The following is a 21,572-nucleotide window of genomic DNA, read 5'->3' as shown; positions in this document are numbered from 1 at the left end:
AAGACTTAAGACCCAAATGTGGCTGCAGACTCCAGTGGTGCTCCCAGAGCCCGAGCCTGTGGCCTGCAGGACAGTCGGCCCTCGTCAGGGCACGTCACCTGTGCAGCAACGCTGACAAGCCAGCTCTCGGCTTCAGAGTCCAGGACAGATGAGAGCCTGCAAACCTGAAGGCGGATGAGGCTACTCAGACAGGTGTAGGGGTGCACAGCGCTCACACAGCGCAGGGGCCAGGCACTCAGACAGACAGGTGTAGGGGTGCACGGCGCTCACACAGCGCAGGGGCCAGGCACTCAGACAGACAGGTGTAGGGGTGCACGGCGCTCACACAGCGCAGGGGCCAGGCACTCAGACAGACAGGTGTAGGGGTGCACAGCGCTCACACAGCACAGGGGCCAGGCACTCAGACAGGTGTAGGGGTGCACAGCACTCACACAGCACAGGGGCCAGGCACTCAGACAGATAGGTGTAGGGGTGCACGGCGCTCACACAGCGCAGGGGCCAGGCACTCAGACAGGTGTAGGGGTGCACAGCGCTCACACAGCGCAGGGGCCAGGCACTCAGACAGACAGGTGTAGGGGTGCACGGCGCTCACACAGCGCAGGGGCCAGGCACTCAGACAGACAGGTGTAGGGGTGCACGGCGCTCACACAGCACAGGGGCCAGGCACTCAGACAGACAGGTGTAGGGGTGCACGGCGCTCACACAGCGCAGGGGCCAGGCACTCAGACAGACAGGTGTAGGGGTGCACAGCGCTCACACAGCACAGGGGCCAGGCACTCAGACAGGTGTAGGGGTGCACAGCACTCACACAGCACAGGGGCCAGGCACTCAGACAGATAGGTGTAGGGTGCACGGCGCTCACACAGCGCAGGGGCCAGGCACTCAGACAGGTGTAGGGGTGCACAGCGCTCACACAGCGCAGGGGCCAGGCACTCAGACAGACAGGTGTAGGGGTGCACGGCGCTCACACAGCGCAGGGGCCAGGCACTCAGACAGACAGGTGTAGGGGTGCACAGCGCTCACACAGCACAGGGGCCAGGCACTCAGACAGACAGGTGTAGGGGTGCACAGCGCTCACACAGCACAGGGGCCAGGCACTCAGACAGGTGTAGGGGTGCACAGCACTCACACAGCACAGGGGCCAGGCACTCAGACAGATAGGTGTAGGGGTGCACGGCGCTCACACAGCACAGGGGCCAGGCACTCAGACAGATAGGTGTAGGGGTGCACAGCGCTCACACAGCGCAGGGGCCAGGCACTCAGACAGATAGGTGTAGGGGTGCACAGCGCTCACACAGCGCAGGGGCCAGGCACTCAGACAGATAGGTGTAGGGGTGCACGGCGCTCACACAGCGCAGGGGCCAGGCACTCAGACAGATAGGTGTAGGGGTGCACGGCGCTCACACAGCGCAGGGGCCAGGCACTCAGACAGGTGTAGGGGTGCACAGCGCTCACACAGCACAGGGGCCAGGCACTCAGACAGGTGTAGGGGTGCACAGCGCTCGCACAGCGCAGGGGCCAGGCACTCAGACAGGTGTAGGGGTGCACAGCGCTCACACAGCACAGGGGCCAGGCACTCAGACAGATAGGTGTAGGGGTGCACGGCGCTCACACAGCGCAGGGGCCAGGCACTCAGACAGATAGGTGTAGGGGTGCACAGCGCTCACACAGCGCAGGGGCCAGGCACTCAGACAGATAGGTGTAGGGGTGCACGGCGCTCACACAGCACAGGGGCCAGGCACTCAGACAGATAGGTGTAGGGGTGCACGGCGCTCACACAGCGCAGGGGCCAGGCACTCAGACAGATAGGTGTAGGGGTGCACGGCGCTCACACAGCGCAGGGGCCAGGCACTCAGACAGATAGGTGTAGGGGTGCACGGCGCTCACACAGCGCAGGGGCCAGGCACTCAGACAGACAGGTGTAGGGGTGCACGGCGCTCACACAGGGCAGGGGCCAGGCACTCAGACAGACAGGTGTAGGGGTGCACGGCGCTCCCACAGCGCAGGGGCCAGGCACTCAGACAGATAGGTGTAGGGGTGCACGGCGCTCCCACAGCGCAGGGGCCAGGCACTCAGACAGATAGGTGTAGGGGTGCACGGCGCTCACACAGCGCAGGGGCCAGGCACTCAGACAGACAGGTGTAGGGGTGCACAGCGCTCACACAGCGCAGGGGCCAGGCACTCAGGGAAGCAGTGACAGGCCCGGCCCCTGCTTCCAACGCAGGGACAGTCACCAGGAGGATGTGTTCCCCAAGTAACCAAGAAAGAGTTCGAGTCTGTTCAAGAATACAGAAGGGAATGCTTCTAAATAGGTTTTCCTTTAGCATATCATTATAGACTGGGTGAATATAAGAAGATAAACTACAAAACAAATAGAAGATATTTTAAGAACTAAAACAATGTTACTCCTGGACCATTCTATGTGCACAGAATCTGAAAGCAAACAAATGCAGACACTGCGTGCACACGGTCACCTGCAAGTCCCCTTCTGCAGGCCCTGCATTACCGATTCTGCTGAGGACCGAGCTGCAGAGCCCGTGCAGACGTGACCCTCCTTCAGTGAGAGCCTGTTAAATGTCAACTCAGCATTTTCACTTACATTTCTGATTAGTAACACATTATGACTCCCCCCAAATGTAACTGACTAAAGATAAAGCTAGTGTTAACTGGTTTTTAATAATTAAGAAAACATGACTTGCCTATATTTTTCCAAAGGAAACTCTTCCTGCCATTATGATACTCACTTATTACATTCTCCTTAAACTTCCTCAGCACCACGTGAGGCTCATGAGAAGTGAAGTGACTGGCTCAGGCCACGCCGAGGACATGCAGTCACCTGTGCTCCACTGGACACCTGCTCTCGTTAGACCCGGATTCAGACACCGCCTCCGGTCTGCATCTGTGCCTCTGGCACAGCCAGGACTATGTCTCCAGGCAGGAAGCAGGGGACAACCAAAGCCGCTTCTCTTTCGAGACCAGTGGCCTCAGGGGTTTGTCCCAGACGCAGATTTTACTAAGACTTAAAAAGAGCTAATCAAAAAGTTCACAACCAGCCCTGGCCGGTTTGGCTCAGCGGTTAGAGCGTTGGCCTACGGTCCAGAGACATAGGTTCGGTTCCTGCTAAGGGCACGTGCCTCGGCTGCAGTTTGTCCCCGGCCCTGGTTGGTCGTGAGGGTGGCAGCTACTCGATGTGTCCCTTTCACGTCGATGTTTCTCTCTCTCTCTCTCTCTCTCCCTCCCACTCTATCTGAGCAAAAAATGGAAAAATGTCCTCGGGTGAGGATAAAAAAAAAAAGTTCACAACCAAATCTGTACTAATACCAAGTCACCCCTACACAAAAAATAATGAAGTGGCCAAACTCAATCAAGATGCAAATAAGATCTCAACTGGAAACCATGTCACATACTAATTTGCATTTACTGTTTATACTTATTTATACCTATTTAAAATGAGCAGTAATGTAAAAGAAGTCAAAATAACCTGCCCCCACCCCCAAATCTTAAAGGCCAAAAGTAAAGGTGGCCCTGTCTCGTGCACAGTGCAGAACAAGAAAGTCAGAGCCCACAGGTTCCCATCAAGGACCAGCTGCCTCCAGCTCGCCGGCCAGATCGCGTCCAGCGTCACTGGAGCACGGCCACTGCTGCCGTGCGGGAGCTGCCCGTGTGGCTTCTGTGCTGAAAATGCCGAGCTGACAGCTGAGAACCGGCCTGGACCAGCACGTGAGGCGTGTGCCACCTGGGCCCTGAGGACCTGTGCGCCAAGCCCAGCACAGACAGCCTCCCCAGCAGACAGCCTCCATGCGAGGCCGACACCGACCGACACGGAGACCAGGCAGGAGAGCATGTGTTCTACGAGCCTGGCCGTGAGGTGACAGCACGGACCCAGCTAAGAACCGGGAAGATCTGGTGAACAACTAGCTGGATCAAAGTGAACTAAGAGGTACAAGTAGGTCGCATGGCTTCCTGTTTGAGGCCAAATACTATTTCTTAAGAACAGAGTCCTACCTCTGGTTCTGCTTTTGCTTCTTCCTTAGGTTGACCCTCGGGGCTGACGGGCTTGGCCTTCATGTCCGTCTTCCCCTGTGCGCTCCTGGGCCCGGGCCCAGGCCTCGAGGGTGGCGAAGTGCTGCCCGTGGGCTTTCCGTGAGCGCCTGGCGTGGACGCGCCACGACTGTGACTCAGCTCCAGGACGTGGGAGGGTGCTATCGGCAGCTCGCGCAGGTTGCTGTTCCTGGGGGCGGCTGGCTGCAGCTGCTGCGTGGGCCGTTTGGTTGCGCTCTGGGACGTCGTGTTCTGTCGCAAGAAGAGAGAAACTCCAGTCCCAACAGGAAACTCAGGAGAAGGGCCCCAGAGGCACGCTGCTCAGAGCACTGGACACAAACATCACAACTGTTCTAGTCAGGAAGCGGCTTCTCCTCCATCCTTTCCACGATGCGTGCGCCCTGCTCGGTGCAAACACACCTGCTGTCAGGGGCTGTGACCACTAGGGGGCAGCACAGCTGACAGACAGGCTCCCGATTGTGGCTGGAGCCAACAAAGGACTGTTTGCACCGAGACTGGCAGCACCACTTTCCCAGGCCCCGTGAACGCACAGTGGACCAGGCGGAGAATCAAGATGAAGTCAGTGCCCTCCCTGGGGGAGAAAGATGCCAGCAAGTTTTATCCAAGAGGAAATACTTGGTCATGTTTATCCTATGGATTCTTAACAGAATCTCCACACCTGGGGGTTCACAGACATGAGATGACCCGGCTCTCGGACCCCGCAGGGTCGACAGGAAGAGCACGAGGCAGGCACGTGGCCTGCACTGCTCGAACAGACAGCCCTAGCCAACAACCGTCGCCCCAGGTCTGCACATCCTTTCTCATTTCTGACCATTTCAGTCCGTTACTTCAAGAAAGATGCAGGTTCAAGAACATTTGAGATTAAAAGTAGCTCGATGACATGCTTGAAGCTCAAGGTCACACGGGACAGTATAAAAGGAAAACCCGACTGTCACCTTAGAGCCTCGAACTCTAACCATTAGATTTTTCATAAAAGGGTTAGCTATTTAATGAGAACAGGCAGTAACAGTGACTTCTAACTAATTTTTAGAGCAATACACTCCCCAGTCTCTTTCCAGGTGTGACCACCACGCGCTCGCGATGGTCTCTGAGCGCACGAGCTCACAGAGACGCGGCTCCATGGGCAGGACACCTGCCCCTCCTGCTCACCGCTGCGCTGCCAGAAGCTGGAGGGTGTGAGCAGCAGAGGGCTCTCTTCCTGAACCCTTTACCTACTTACTCAGGGCTCAGGACACAGGGCTGACCTGTGCATCAACAAGCAAGCCCCTGGCAAAGGGTGAGTGACTGCCACAGACACTGTTCTCTGAGGCTGCTCATCTGTGGATCACCAGTGTCGTCACTACAGGACACAGACACACAGAAATAAGAGGCTGAAGCAAACAACACGAGGAGACTCAGGCACAAGAGAGACACTACTGATTTCTGTGGTTGAGAAAACAATGTCCTAAGCAGTTTTGAAACTTGCGTTTGCTGCGCAAGAACGCACTGCAGGGGGGTTTTGTTCACTGGATCAGAACTGGAAACCACCCCACTCACGAGCTCTGCCCCTGACATTCTGCGACCTCAAGGGCGTGGCTGGCAGACGGCTGGAGACGGGCAGACACTCACATGCCTCAGCCCCTGGCGCTGGGGGCACTGCATCCGACTGCTGTTCTGCTGAGGCTGAGCCGTCTGCATGTGAGGCCTGAACTGGGGCTGCGACATGGGCATCAAAGGTGGCGGGGGCACCGACAGGTGGTGGTGGTGCTGGTGCTGCTGCGGCTGGTGAGGCGGCTGGTGCTGCGGCTGCGGGGGCGGCGGGTGCTGCGGGGGCGGCTGCAGTGGGGGCTGCTGCTGGGGCTGCGGTGGGGGCTGGTGTGGAGGGGGCAACGGGGGGTGCAGGGGCCCCTTCCGTGCCAAAAGAAGAGAGAAAGAACAGTTCATAAATGTACATACCAGTCGTTTCCAATTCAGCCCTTCCCTCAGGACCCCACCACCAGACAGAGCTCAAGTGCACGAACTGCACTCAGATCTGCTGGCGAAGGTATTCTATTTGCCCTAAGCCCTTTCATCCCAAGTTCCAAGGACGGTCCGAAGGACATCACTAAGGGTGCAAACAACCTCTTGAGGCTCCCTGCCGTACTGTCTCTTAAGAGTGCGTCAGCGCAGCGGCGCCATGAATGCGCCTGGCGCGGGGTCGGCCGAGAGTGACAGCAGTCCCCGCCCGAGGGCCACCGCAGGCCGCCTGCAGAGGAGCGTGCTGTGGACAGGTGCTCTGACAAGACTAGAGCCGTGAGCACCCAGTGTCAGTGGCGACTGTGTCCGGGGTCGGGCTTATTTAATTTCCTTTTTAAATACTGATCTCTACTCCCATAGTTCTGCAATAAAGATATAGTCACTATTTTTTTTTTTTAATAAAAAGAAAAACAGGTAGAAAAGGGTAAAGGGATATAAATGTGATGGGCGGAAACCTGACTTGGGGTGGTGACCTCACACACAGCCATTTTATCCTACTTTAGTGCCCTGAATAATCATTTTCCTCTTTTCACTTTAGATTCATACCCTGTGTCCCTAAACAGCTGATTCCAGCGTACCCCCACTGTCTATTCTAACTAAGCTTCCAGCACAAACAGAAGCCTCCGGGTAAGCAGTAGTTCTCCCAGCAAGGCCCATGAGACAGCCCGCCAGCAGAGGGCGCTCAACCCACCCAACAGGGAGGAGCAGGAGCCAACACAGCACTTCCTCCGAGGGGAGCCCTCAGCAGCCTATGCAGGAACATCGTCTGACAAAGAACTTTATTTCCACTGTAAACCTTTTAGGACGTCCCGTGATGAGCAAAAGTATTATCAAAACATGCCCTAATTGTATCAGCGGTACAGCCACTAACACAATTTAAATATCTTAATACAATTTTTTCATTTCCTCAAAATTGACAATCACCTTTTCCATTCTATGATTAAGGAGATAAATATTGTCAAGAGAACTGTCTGTTGTAAATAGAACATTTGGGATTAAGAACCTTATTCTTTAAATCACCTCCACATCTTAGCAGACTAGAATAAAAGCGTGTCACTCCGTCTTCAAAAGCACCAGACCCAGAACCGCAGCACACCCCTCCTCCCCCATGAGGCCCCGGGCCGAGCCCCCGCCCGAGTACCTGCAGGGTAGGCTGTGCGTGCGTGGGCAGGAAGGGCTGTCCGGGGCCCGGCAGGAAGGGCTGTCGAGGAGGAATGAAGGGCCGAGCGGCAGCAGACCCTGGCTGGCTGAAGTGAAGAAGGCCCACGGGACCGGGAGGCTGCAGGGCGGGCCTCACGGGCCTCTCCCTGGGGAACACAGGCTGCTGCCCTTGCTGATTAAACGCTGGCCCTGGCTGAGCAAATGGTAAGGGACTGGGCGTGGGCACAGGGTGACTGCTGCTGAGAAGCGTGGGAGGGGGTGGCGGTGGCGGGGGGCTCCGCTGCTCCAGAAAGAGATGGCTCGGGAAGCGAGGTTCTCCTGAAACTGCAAACAGCAGGCTGTCACCTCGGGCTGTCCAGAACGCGAGCTGTTGGGGCTGCTACCTGTCTTCCCACGACTAGAGGACAAGTGGTGGCAGGTGCCAATGCTTGAAAGAACCCGAGGTTTTCCCTCTTTTCTTTCTTCTCGACAGTTTCTCTAGTCATTTCCTGTAACTGACTTCCTGTTCTGTGTGAAGCGCTCACGCTTCGGACACCAATCCTGTCTGATCTTAGCGCTGGAACCCAGGCGAAGTGCTAGGGCAGAGATCGGACACCTAACAAAGCCTCCTGGTGGGAGCCGGATTCAGTGTGAAACAGAAGGGTATTTGGGCGACCCCCCCAGCTTTGCTCCGTTGCTCCGCACTGTCCTTTACCTCCTAAGAAGAAGGGGTCCCGCTCCTGGGGAGGGGGTGGTGCTCTCCACTGGTCCTGCAGAGGAAGCCGCGGAGGCTGGCTGAAGTTGTTGGGGACAGGCCCGGGGGTGTGCTGTGGGAACTCCGGAGGGCCCTACAGAACAACAGGGAAGAGGGTGAGAGGGGAGAAAACAATCTGCACACAGTCCGAGTCCCCTGAAAACACACAGTAACTCACCTCCCATACCCCCCACATCTATGACTGCACGTTACAAAAGTGATTCCACCATATGAAACAGTCCAACACCAAAATGTAGCATCTGAAAATTAATCCCATGTTTTAATATGTCCACAGCACCACAGAACATTATTGTTAAGCTTATTGAAATCCATGCAATTATTGACCTCCTTGCCCATTAATCCGAAAGACGAAATGTCTCCTTTCGACATTCCTGATATTTATCTTTTCAAACATGAATCTTTGCTACCTTTTTAACACAACCATAAGCTACAGCTATAAAGATGCTTTACTTCAAAAGAGAAAAAGAATTTACACAACACAAATCAGCAATCTGACAAAGCAGGAAAATGTGAAATGTGAAAGAAACCACGTTACTACAAAAGAAGTATTACACAGTTGGATTCCATTGGACAAAAAAATTCCAAACTCTTAAAGATTAACATTATTTAGTAGCTAATGTTGCTAGCAGAACTCTATAGATAAAACTAAAATTACTTCATTTTCAGTTACTCTTTCAAGAATTCAGATTTTTTTTTTTATCCTCACCAAGGACATTTTTCCATTTTTTGTTCAGACAGTGGGAGGGAGAGAGAGGAACAGAGAGAGAGAGAAACGTTGACGTGAAGGGACACATCGAGTGGCTGCCTCCCACACGACCCAACCAGGGCCGGGGACAAACTGCCACCAAGGTACATGCCCTTAGCGGGAACAGAACCCAGGTCTCTCTGGACCGCAGGCCGACGCTCTAACCGCTGAGCCAAACCAACTAGGGCGGGAATTCAGATTTTTGGAACACCCATTTGCTTGAGAAAGCCTCCCGTTTTTGGAGGCACAGAAAGGCCTCACGTTGTTTTTCCCTTCTCCATAAAGAATTCATGCATTACACGCATCATCAAACAATTTTATTTAATAACACCTCATTCTTTGAAACTCATCCGTTATTTCTTAACTTTTTAAAGTCATACTCCCTTCTCATAAAATTCTAATGCTTTTTCTGTCACTTTATTACTAATACAATTAGCTGTTCCCTCTGAATGTGACATTACTTGAAGATGCCTTCACAAATGTCCTCTGCCGCCCCGAGTGTGCCCTGGCCACAGAAATGCCCTCTGCCGCCCGAGTGTGCCCTGGCCACAGAAATGCCCTCTGCCGCCCGAGTGTGCCCTGGCCACAGAAATGCCCTCTGCCGCCCCGAGTGTGCCCTGGCCACAGAAATGCCCTCTGCCGCCCGAGTGTGCCCTGGCCACAGAAATGCCCTCTGCCGCCCCGAGTGTGCCCTGGCCACAGAAATGCCCTCTGCTGCCCGAGTGTGCCCTGGCCACAGAAATGCCCTCTGCCGCCCCGAGTGTGCCCTGGCCACAGAAATGCCCTCTGCCGCCCGAGTGTGCCCTGGCCACAGAAATGCCCTCTGCCGCCCCGAGTGTGCCCTGGCCACAGAAATGCCCTCTGCCGCCCCGAGTGTGCCCTGGCCACAGAAATGCCCTCTGCCGCCCCGAGTGTGCCCTGGCCACAGAAATGCCCTCTGCCGCCCCGAGTGTGCCCTGGCCACAGAAATGCCCTCTGCCGCCCCGAGTGTGCCCTGGCCACAGAAATGCCCTCTGCCGCCCGAGTGTGCCCTGGCCACAGAAATGCCCTCTGCCGCCCCGAGTGTGCCCTGGCCACAGAAATGCCCTCTGCCGCCCCGAGTGTGCCCTGGCCACAGAAATGCCCTCTGCCGCCCCGAGTGTGCCCTGGCCACAGAAATGCCCTCTGCCGCCCGAGTGTGCCCTGGCCCCAGCACTGTAGGGGACGCAAAGTGAGCGTGGGAACAAACACAAGCCATGAGATCACGGCTATGTGGAGTCAAAGCAGTCGTGTTAAGCACAAGCATCATGACCTATCTATACAAAGGGGCCGAGATGTATGGAACAGAAAGCCCGAGAGGACGTTCTGAGTCTGTCTGCACGTGAGGTGAAATCAAGGGGAGTCTCCCTCACCAGGCTTGACCCAGAGACAGTCACTTTCCTCTAGAGTATCAGTGCCATGAAGCGTGGGGTGAGGAGTGAGAACCCACAGGTGTGCAATCGTGCTGCCCCGGAGAGCTCTCTACCCGAACGAATGCACACCCTTCCTCAGTCCACATGGCTTAGCTGACACAATGCTTTGGCGTGGGCCCTTCGTGTAATACTTTCACCGTGTCACACTGTGCTAGAGAGAACGTTCTGATGGCACCCTGCCCCCTGCTGTGATCCACCGGACGTGCAGGAGCCGTGGCCTGCCCCTCGTGCTGAGGAAGGCCCCACTCCTGTCCGAAATCCGTGGGCGGGTGCGGTGCCTCGGCAGGTGCGGTGCCTCGGCGCGTGCCCCACCAGGCAACAGGCAGAACATGTGTTCTTACAGGGTTTATTCCCAGAGCATCCATCTTCTCTCTTCAGTTTCAAATATCTTTTTCTCTCACATGTACATGTGTTTGAAACCATGTTTAAAATCATCTTCAAAACTTTCTGATGATGATTAATTAGCAACCAAGTTCCTGCTATTATTTAAAAAAATAAAAGTTTAAGCCATTTTTCTTGGAGTGGCACAGAAAATATAGTCAGCAACCGCCTGCGCTGACGTGTGCCTGGCCGCCCGGGCGGCACACACCCGCTCCGACACCCGCCAGCAGCCCTCGCCCTCCGCAACACCCTCTTCACTTAGGCCGCTGATTCAAACCCTGCCCCGTGGACCTGGCTGTCCCTCTTCTGGGAGAGGGACCAGGAAAGAGTTTCAACAGGTGAGTGCAGACGGGATAGGATGCGAGTCCTTCAGGTAACTGGTGGGGAGAAGTGCAACCCAGACCCGAGCCGGGACCCCGAGGACAGCGCCGCAGCCCGAGAGAAGGGAGAGCGGGCCTTTTTTATGAGGTTCAGCTCACAGATTAGTAAAATATTAACACCTACCGAAGACAAATAACGAAACTTGTTCAACCTTTAGACGCAACAAGTGACAGCTGTCCTCCCAGACACCCCGGCTGCCGACGCACATACGACGCACATGCGCGTGCTGGTCCGCACAGGAGGGGTCGGCGCTGCCTGCGGCGGCGCCCAGGAGGAGCCCAGACAAGCCCTCTGCACAGAAGGGCAGCAGGGGTACTGCTGCCGTGGGGACAGTCCAGAGGAACTGGCCCGGAGAGCCTCAGGGTCCAAGCCAACTCTTGGAACAACGGCGACACCGTGTTCTTAGAATCACACAGAAGGAAAAACCGCCTGGTACACATCGGTCGGACTTGTGCTGGATTCTGAAGGTGGAAGCATGAGGCTCCGAGCCGGAACCCGCGTCGGTCGCCACCACGCAAGGAGCTGTGGCTCTGCTCACAGCTGGAGGGCGCCTGAGAGATGCTCCTCCTCCTGTCGGGACTACTCCACACGGCTCTTCCCTAGTTGCTTCCTGAAGCCCGACAGTCATCACTGCTGTTCCTGCCAGGCTCACAGAGACCTGAGAAAGACGGCTTCTCCAACACCCGTGATCTGCAAGTTCCATGACCGCATCTTACTGCCGCGAGTCTCACCTGCGGCGGAGGCTCTGACGTCCCGGCTGCGGCTGCCGCCAGGGCTCTCTCTGACCTCTCCTCCCACCAGGGGGCTCACCCCTCCCCACCAAGGTTCCCCCTCACTGATGAGGCGCCGGAAGAGCAGGTGTGCCGTGCCCAGGCGGGGCTGCGCGGGCGGAGCTGGCAAAGCTCTCTCCTTAGCCCTTCGCCCCCTAGAAGCGCTCAGTTACAAGGACGAGCTCGGAAGGCTGACGCGGTCAGTTTTCGCAAGAGCTTCAGGCTGCTCAGAACTAGGCACCCCACTTCTTGGGTCTCGAAGCACTGTCACATCTTCTGGGAGATCATCAGCACTTCTGAAGACACTCTTTGGTACCACACTGACAGCAGACTAGGATCACGTATCTTGCCTCCTCGGGAATTTGAACACTGTGCTTTTCATCACTGCCCCAAACCGCCTGTCCTTTTGCTGATCCTCCATGGGCTAGCTCACCACACACAGCCATTCAGATGCCACCAACATACAACCACCTCTCTCTTCAGCAGTAACATTTAACCCGAACTTTATTCCAACCGCTAACGACCCTTTCTCCTGAAGACATCCGTTCGCTAGCACAGGAACTGAGACAGTGCTCAACCGCGGGCCTGTGTCCTGCCTCCCCACTCACTGGCACCGCCTTGAGCACGGGACTGAACCTCTGTGCTCAGTGTTCACATCTGTCACACAGGGATGACGGACAGTCCTACCTCGGGGGGAAGACACAAGGACACACACAAAGTCCTCGGACAGCAGCCGGCGGTGAGGGAGCTCCCCGGGCCTGCACTGCACCCTCACAGCACACTTCCGCAGACACTCCCGAGCGCCACACTCGGCTTCTGCAATCACATGTGGCCCTAGAAGGCGAGCCAGCAGGGCCCTCCCTGCACCCATTCTCAGCTCCAACCAGAAGGCCTGCAGACGAGGTGTCGCCATCCCATCGACGCAGCTCCCAGGCCTCTCTCGGCTCCGCTCCCGCTTCTCTGCGCCCCCAGTGCTGGGCCGTGCGGGCTGCGCATGTTTCAGTCACCAATGTATTCCACGCTTGGCACAGGACCTGCACACACACATGCTCACAGATACTCAACGGGTGGAGGGATGAACTGACTATTCCTAAGAGCAAGAAGGCAGCAGCCCACACTGAAATCTAGAATACCAAATGTGTTCAACAGCTGGCTGCCCACGAGGCAGTGACGGTCAGTCAGTGAATGGCTGGAGGCTTCAGGAAGGAAATAAAGGGGGGAGAACACGGTGAGGACAGCTCTCCTGGACCAGCAGCCCTGGCGCACACAGTGCACGAGGACCCGGGGAACCAACGTGAACAGAACCTGTATGTTTGCCTTAACACCAGGACACAAACCCTGTAACTGGCACTCCAGTGATGTCATATAATCAGAGAGGAAGAGTGAGAACACGGGCATCTCCCTCACCTGGCCACCGCCTGCTCACTTTTAGAGTTCTCTGAGGAATGGGAGCCAGGAGGACACGCGGCCCAGGTCCAGCCCTGCTGAGAAGGGCAGAGGGCAGCCAGCTCCCGTCCCGGCTACAGATCCCGCTGTCGGTCACACACACCTCTTTGCCTAAGAGGTCCTCTTGATGTGATCATTCATCACGTAGCTTCTATCATTTCATGGATACAAAGGATAATAAATTACCAATTCCCTCTATCAAATGCAGAGTTATTTTAACAACATTATTGCTTTGTGAACACTTCCCTTAACAGAACTCTCAGTGCTGATGTGATGCAGCTTTTGAAAGAAGAGGCCACCTTAATCCTTTCCAGTAATTACTGTTTTGCTTTTCTTTACATCCCTTAAAAATCCAAGGTAAGAAATTATCATTCTCTCTCTCATAATTCTTATACAAATTGTATTCTCACTTTTTTGCATCTCTTGCTAATTGCATGATGTTATCTACACTAATCCTATTCAGGAAGAACTGATAACTTCCCTTACAAAAAAAAGATGAAAACTTTGCATAAATTGCTTAGCACAAAGTTAATCATATAATGTAGAGAATAAAGAGGCTCTAACAGCTATTATATGACTTATCAGCTTTCCTAAAAGGGTCAGTTGGTCTATTTTAGTAAGACTAATTAAATGCTGTGACATTATCACTGACATTTCACAAATCTTTCGATAAATTACAACCTTCCTCTACATGTTTTCATTTCTTAATCTTGCTTAAAACGCAAAGACCTATATGAGAATCCAGAGACACGTGAGAAGGCCTCTCAGTTAATTCAGATCAAATGGGTTAAACAAAAAGAATAAAGACCACTGGTGACCCCGACAGTGAAATCACAGCCATGGTGGCCATGCTGACCCCCCCATCTGTGTCCTCCTGAGATTCCTCCTGCAGGACGGAGATGTATGTTTGCCTGGAAGGTACGTTCACAGCCGCAGATGCACTGGAAACCATTTGAAGCCACACATGCTCAGTGCCAGGCACCAGGCCCCCTCGTGAGGAGGGCGATGCCACATGGACCTCACACACAACATGCACTGGAGTGACAGCACCTTCACTTCTGTACAAAGAACTGCTTTTTTTTTAATCCTCACCCGAGGATATTTTCCTATTTATTTTCAGACAGAGTAAGAGAGAGGGAAAAAGAGAGAGAGAGAAAGATCGATGTGAAAGAGACACACTGACTGGCTGCCTCCCGCATGACCCTGACCAAGGGCCGGGGACGAACCACAACTGAGATACGTGCCCATGTGGGAATCGAACCTGGGACTCACTGGTCCACGAGCCAAAGCTCTACTGAGCCAAACCAGACAGGACCGAAGTATTGCTCTTGATAACCCACTAACAACGATGTATTTACATTATTTCATCAAAGAAAAGCCCTTTGTTCCTGTACCTCATCCCCGTTCTCCCGCAAAAGCCCACCCCATGACAGGCCCTCCAGAGCACACTCGTCCACGTCAGCACCTGGGACGGCCGGTCTGCTACAGTGATGCTTCAACCCACAGAGCCACGCCCTCCCACCCAGCCCGCTGGGCTGCACTTCAGTGCCCAGGGAGAAGGTGCAGGGCGATGAACACACTCGGGCTGCCCTGGTTCCCACCCTGCCTCCTGCGCCCAGTACGTGCACCTCATCATCTCCATCTCCAAGACTCAGGCTCAGCGTCCGTCCACGGAGAAAGGCTGCCTGCACGGCTGAACACAGGCACCCCCTCCCCCCAGCAAGGCTGGGATGGGGCCATGGCTCCTGAATCCCCTCAGCAGCGTGCTGCTCGGAGCTCGCTCAGGGCTGCCCACAGAGGAGGCAGCGGCTCTGCCACCGAAGGCACAGCCTTGCTGTGGAGACCCTCATCTGGAAGTCACCCACATGACCCACAATCCCACTCTGAGCTATCTGCAGACAACCGCCTGCACAAAGACCTAGTCACAATATTTACAGCAGCTTCATTTGTAACAGCCAAAGGCCAGAAATAACCCAAATATCAAAATAGGGCTGGATAAACAGCCGTGCGCCCACAACCGGTAAACAAACAGCCGTGCGCCCACACAACCGGTAAACAAACAGCCGTGCACCCATACAACTGGTAAACAAACAGCCGCGCACCCACACAACCGGTAAACAAACAGCCGCGCACCCACACAACTGGTAAACAAACAGCCGCGCACCCACACAACCGGTAAACAAACAGCCGCGCACCCATACAACTGGTAAACAAACAGCCGCGCGCCCACACAACCGGTAAACAAACAGCCGCGCACCCACACAATGGGCGATACTTATCAGTAAGAGAGGGCGCGTCACTGAAAGGTGCACTGTGCTGAGTGGAGGAGGCCAGGCTGAGAGCGCAGCTACCACCAGGCCCAGCGCGTGAAGCCGTCTGGGCACAGGGCACAGGGCACAGAGCACAGAGCAGAGGCTGCCGGGCTGGGAAGAGGCCGGCAGCAGGGGCAGCAGGGCAGTCTCTGGGGACATCCTAACTGTGCTGATGAACCACTGCACACGCTGATTAAATCCACAGACTTGGTCCTGGCTGGTGGCTCAGCAGTTAGAGAGAGCATTGGCCTGCACACTGAAGGTTCGATTCTCAGTCAAGGGCACGTATCTGAGTCGCAAGTTCCGTCCTTGGCGCCTGTTGGGGTGCATGTAGGAAGCAAATGCCCCCCCCAAATTAAATGGAAATCCTCATGTGAGGATTAACAACAACATTAAACAAACAAAAACCACTGGTGGCCACCAGAAGAGGCCATAGAGATAGATCTTCTTGGACAGACAGGAGTACTGAGACTTTAGCATTTTGTGTTGTCAACATTTCACTGGGTGAATCATTGAATTACAGGTGGCGAACTGCACTCAAAGTGTAAGTCTACCACATGGCACTATGCGTCTGGCAGGATTTGTGGAAGGTTTTCATTCCAATGTAATACTTTCACTTACCAAACATGAAACAGACTGTTTATCAAACCCGCTCACAATGCAGTCTTTACAATAGGACCGAATGGCTCAGTGACTGTACAAGAACCGATTTCATATGATTTCCATGAGCACCCACGGCCTTTGAGTAATTTGCGGGGATCCCACCCACCCTAGCTCTACCCACACAATGGATGCTGACAGGACACAAGCCCAGTGGACAGGGCGCTGTGTTTTATAACCTCCACGTTTAATTGCTGCTACACAGTTTAGCTGCTCCTCTTACTGCTGCAGATGGGAGTTCACTGATATGATTAAACTTGATGGTATGATAATATATGGTAATCGTGATTAATCAGAAACCCACCAGCAAACAGAGGACGGTGAGTATTCTGTCACCTGCATCTTAAACTGCATTCTCTCCTTGCCAGCCGGATAACGCCTGGCAGCTGGAAGGGCCTTGCCCCCATCCTACCACCACCCCCAGACCTGATCAAATGCCACTGCCCTTCCCCACTGTGAGCGCTAACATTAGGAGGAACTGCAGGCAGGGTGTCACACCAGGACGGGCTCAAAGGAGAGACCACATCCTGGATGGAGTGCAGCCGGCTTGCAGCTGCACGGACCGTGATCTAGAAGGGGTGCAACTGGATGCAGCTGCCCCATCAAACACGATTTGCATGAGATGCCACACAGAACACATCCAGGGGCTGTCAATCACCACCACCTGGTCCCACACTCCCCGGACCCCCCCCACACACACACACAGGGATGCAGAAGGCAGACAGGCCCACCTGTGAGCACTGCCTGCACAGGAAACACCAACGAGAACCACCTTTACTGGCTCTACCTAAGTAGCCGTATAATCATTACGAAGATGAATTTAAACTAAAGTGAAGCTTTTTTTAACATAACTTTAAGTTTTAATTTAAACAAAGATCACTAAGAAATTATTCAGCAGCCAAACTACTTAGTGTTTAACTGGCTACCTTGAAATACTAGCATTTCCTGACATATCAAAGCAAAATCAATTGACTGAGCAGGTGTTAGAATACCCTAGGTCAGGAAACTTTGCCTGGAGTGACAGGGGTGATTCCTGTACGTAAGACATCGGGGGTACTGACACTGAAACCAACGAGGTCAGCAAAATCTCAAAGCTGCACTTTCAGATATTAGTAATCAACATTTTAGTGTTACTTTTTTAAGTGGGTAAACTTTAAAAAAAACAATAACTATCTCTTTGAGGAAAAATATGTAACTAGAAAATTACTTACACATAATGAAAGGACTTTCTATTAAGGACAAAAACATCAGGAAGAGTCATCAAGAAAGTGAACCCTACCATACTAACATGTGAAAAAAACACTGGGAACTTAAAACAGAGTTTAGACAGACACAAACACAGTGTCTCACATTAGGTTAAAAATAGTGCCTTATGCTGGGTTAAAGAATAGTGTCTCATGTTAGGTTAAAGAATAGTGTATCGCCCTGGCCAGTCGGGCTCAGCAGTTAGAGCGTCGGCCCACAGACCTGAGAGGCCCGGGTTCAGTTCCCACTAAAGGCATGGACCTCAGCTGCAGTTTGTTCCCGGCCCCAGTTGAGGTCATGTGGGTGGCAGCCACTCGATGTGTCTCTCTCACATTAATGTTTCTCTCTCTCTCTCTCTCTCTCTCTCTCTCTCTCCCTCCCTCCCTCTCTCTTTCCCACTCTATCTCAAATGGAAAAAAAAAATAGCCTCAGGTGAGAATGAAAAAAAAAGAATAGTGTCTCATGTTAGGTTAAAGAATAGTGTCTCGCTCTGGCCGGTTTGGCTCAGCAGTTAGAGCACTGACCCACAGACCAATGAGTCGTGGGCTCTATTCCAGTCAAGGGCACGTACGTTGGTTGCAGTTCAACCCCGGCCCTGGTCGGGTCGTGCAGGAGGCAACCAGTCGATGTGGCTCTATCACATCGATGTTTCTCTCTCTCTCCCTCCCTCTCTCCCATTCTAATTATCTATAGAAAAATATCCTCAGGTGAGGAATAAAAAAAGAATAGTGTCCCATGTTAGGTTGGCCAAGCTCTGTGACTTTTTATTTAAGACATACAAGCCTTGGCTTCATCACTTAGCACAATTTCTAGGAATACTAGTTCTAAATTTAAAATTTCTCAAGTTTTCATAAGACTGTCAAACAAAATGGACTTTTAAGAAAGTCAAGTCTGCCACTGTTGGGGTAGAAAAAGACAGCCTTAGCATTAACACCAACTGTGTCCCAACTGTCTGCCTGTCCCAGGTGGATACCTAGTGGTCCTGTGTCTCCTGCCGGTTTCTTCTACTCTTTAGTCAGGCCGGTACAGCTGAACTCCTGTGGAGTTAATGGATGAATTCACATAGGTATCCTTGAAAATAACAAAAAGTAAACAAGTAATACATACCCTCTCTACGCTACTCATTTTCTGGAGTTCCTCACAAACAACAAGCTCACTCAATGAGAGTCCTGTGTGCATTTGTTCAACAACCATTCATCCGCACCTCTGGACACAGGACGACTGGGACTTCAGAGAAGTTTCTCTATAAACCAGGTACTCATGAACCGAGTAAGCAGTGTGAAGTTGTCAACAGAATGATCTCCTCACCCAGCCGCTGTGGCTCAGTGGTTATGCATCAAGATTCCCAGTCAGGGCACATGCCCGGGATGTGGGCCTGATCCCCAGTGGGGGGCGTGCAGGAGACGGCCAACTGATGTTCTCTCTCATCCATGTTCCCATGGTTCTCTCCCTCTCCCTCTCTCTAATATCAGTAAAGAAAAAAAAAATTTTTTTTAAAAGAATTATCTCCTCTCCCGGGAGCAATGGGAACTCACTGCAGGGCTCCCTGGGGACAGACACGATCCCAGCGACCTTGTCTCTTGCTCCACAGATACCTGTAATCTACATATTGTGCAGAACAAGGTGTGCTGATCCAAACATACCCTGAGATGAAGTCAGGCTTCCTAACTTCAACGCTTTACAAATCTGTTTGAGTGTGCGCGTTCAGTTTACAAAGAAAAATTCCATTGAGTAGATGCTGACAGGGCAGTGCCACCAGGAAGAGCTCTCCCGGGGCTGTGAGAGCCACAGCCCTGTCTCACTGTCTGCAGAGCATCACTGGAGTGAGAGCAGGCTCAAGGAGTGGGCTCCTTGAACTGTGCGGCCCGCTGCACGGCCGAGGGACCGGCACTAAGCAGAGCACTCGGCGTGGAGGAGGAACTCGGTGCTCACGAACTCGTGCACACTCAGGACAAGCTGAATGTAGCGGTGCGAGAGGGAAGGGCAGTGTCATTCAAACAGACCTGGCTTAACAACAGAAGATGACCTAGAGTTCACCTCGTGTCCCAGCAGCATTTTGATGGACATTTTAGAAACGTAATACCTCTACTGTCTGTTTTTCAAACAGATTCTACATCTGACTATTGTCTCTGAGGGGGACTGATCACAGAAATAAACAGAGCACTGCATTTTTGAGAGTCCAAGTTCTCTGTGACCAGCTTCAGATCCAGCATCCGGGGTTAAACAGACAATCATTGAACAGAACTGCGTTAAAGAAACATTTCTCAAACTGCGTCCCACATGACGCTGTTCGGATGCAACCCTTCCTGCACCCAAGCTCAGACCTGCCAGAGCAGCTCAGCAGCACAGCCCCGGGCAGTGCCGGTGCAGTCCCTCCAGGGCGTCTTCTCCTACCCCCTCGTAACCACCCAAGTCCGAGGCTTTGCTTATCTGTCAGATCACGCCATTTGTCCAAATGGAAAATACGAGTAGGTGAAGACTGAACATGATTATTCTAATTTTACATAAGCAAACATATTTTTGCAAAAAATATCAATTACATACATTACTTCGTTTTTCTTCAACTACAATTGCTTTCTTATGTCAAATTTTATCCCTATGATGCAAATTTTTAAAAGTCTAATAATAATTTTAACACAGATGCACACAATCCCAACAATTGGTAAATAGTACTAATAAAGTACTAAAAAAAGTTAGTGATTTACAATAACTAACAGTTAAACTATCTCACCAGAAAAAGTATATCTAATGAGTACACACAACATACAAGCATGTCCTGGGGCAGTGCAATTAATAATCTAAGCTGTTTAGACAAACACACTGAACAGGATTTTGTACTAAATAAACATCACCTGATTTTTTAAAAAATAACTAGTTTTTAGAACTTAAGCAATTTAAAGAAAAAATTAGCTAAGATGAGGGAATGAAATCAGTAAGAATCAGTTTTAGAAACCATAGTGTCATTCATAAATAACTAGAAATCAAGGAACTTTCTAAAAAACTCTTAGCCCCTGAATCCAACGCGGACTTTACTTTGAACAACCAGCTGACAGTACATCTGGATCCTCATCAACCTCTCTCCAGCCACATGTGACGAGCTACTCAACTATCACAGCAGGACCACATGGGTCATGTAGGCATTTCCCGAAACCAGGTTTTCTGGTCTAAGCAAAACAACATTTGTTTTACATACAAATCACATGAAAACTTTATAGTCTGGTCCATTTTTTCCAGCATTGTTTAAAAAGGGCATGTCTTCATTGATTTGATAAAACCATGAACTAGCTATAAATTGAACCAAAACCTCAAACAAAATTTACTTAAAACTACAACTACTTAATGGACATTGTCCTTCTAGTTAAGACAAGTTAGAAGAATAAATAATTATGGAAAGTATAGGAAAGTGTGTGTGTGTGGGGGGGGGGGGTGCCTTCTTTTAAACATATTTTAAAGAGAAAACCTCCCTTTTCTATTTATCCTCATCCAAGGACATTTTTCCATTTTTGTTCAGATAGAGTGGGAGGGAGAGAGAGAGAAACATTGATGTGAAAGGGACACTTCGAGTAGCTGCCTCCCGCACGACCCCAACCAGGGTCGGGGGCCAAACTGCAACTGAGGTACGTGCCCTTAGCAGGAACCGAACCTGAGTCTCTCTGGACCACAGGCCAACGCTCTAACCGCTGAGCCTAACTGGCCAGGGCAAGAAAACCTCCCGTTAAAATATAAAACCAATGGTCACTGGGACTTTTGAGGTTTTTTAAAATAACAAGTAGAGCCCTGGTCAGTGTGGCGCAGTGATTAAGCGTCCTCCCATGCACCAAGAGGCTGCCAGTTCGATTCCCAGTCAGAGCACATGCCAGGGTTGAAGCAGCTGATCAAGGTTTCTCTCTCTCTCCCTCTCTCTCTAAAATAAAAACATTTTTTTAAAAAAGTAGAGACCTAATCATCATTCCCTAGTATGTCATACACATACCCACACGTACACAAAAGCACATGTGCCCACGCACATAGCGCACACTGTAACAAAGGCCCTTCCTCACTTAACATCAAGCAATAAAATCAAAATTCATTCTTTAAGATGAAAGGCAGTCCACTGATGATCCTGATTCAACAATTTTACAGCTGAAATTAATTCCATTCTCAAAAATCCATTGACCTTAACCTTTTAACAAACATTTTCCACTGCAAAAATTATGGTCAATATTTATA

The 21,572-nt window shown here is 52.2% G+C and overlaps 1 protein-coding gene across 1 annotated transcript in view; it reads right to left on the bottom strand.

Annotated features, from left to right (window-relative positions):
• The window catches only part of RBM33 (RNA binding motif protein 33), an 88,513-nt gene that overhangs the window by 25,885 nt on the left and 41,056 nt on the right, over window positions 1–21,572 (bottom strand). Inside the window, exons 10-13 of the mRNA XM_036247460.1 lie at window positions 7,913–8,045; window positions 7,199–7,542; window positions 5,671–5,949; window positions 4,006–4,293 (exon numbers count right to left, since the gene is read on the bottom strand). Coding sequence (XP_036103353.1) covers window positions 4,006–4,293; window positions 5,671–5,949; window positions 7,199–7,542; window positions 7,913–8,045 — 1,044 coding nt within the window. The remainder of the gene's footprint in view (window positions 1–4,005; window positions 4,294–5,670; window positions 5,950–7,198; window positions 7,543–7,912; window positions 8,046–21,572) is intronic.

This window comes from Molossus molossus, unplaced genomic scaffold (assembly GCF_014108415.1).
Source record: "Molossus molossus isolate mMolMol1 unplaced genomic scaffold, mMolMol1.p scaffold_m16_p_7, whole genome shotgun sequence".
Classification (NCBI taxonomy): domain Eukaryota; kingdom Metazoa; phylum Chordata; class Mammalia; order Chiroptera; family Molossidae; genus Molossus; species Molossus molossus.
This window is presented reverse-complemented; position numbering and strand designations above follow the sequence as displayed.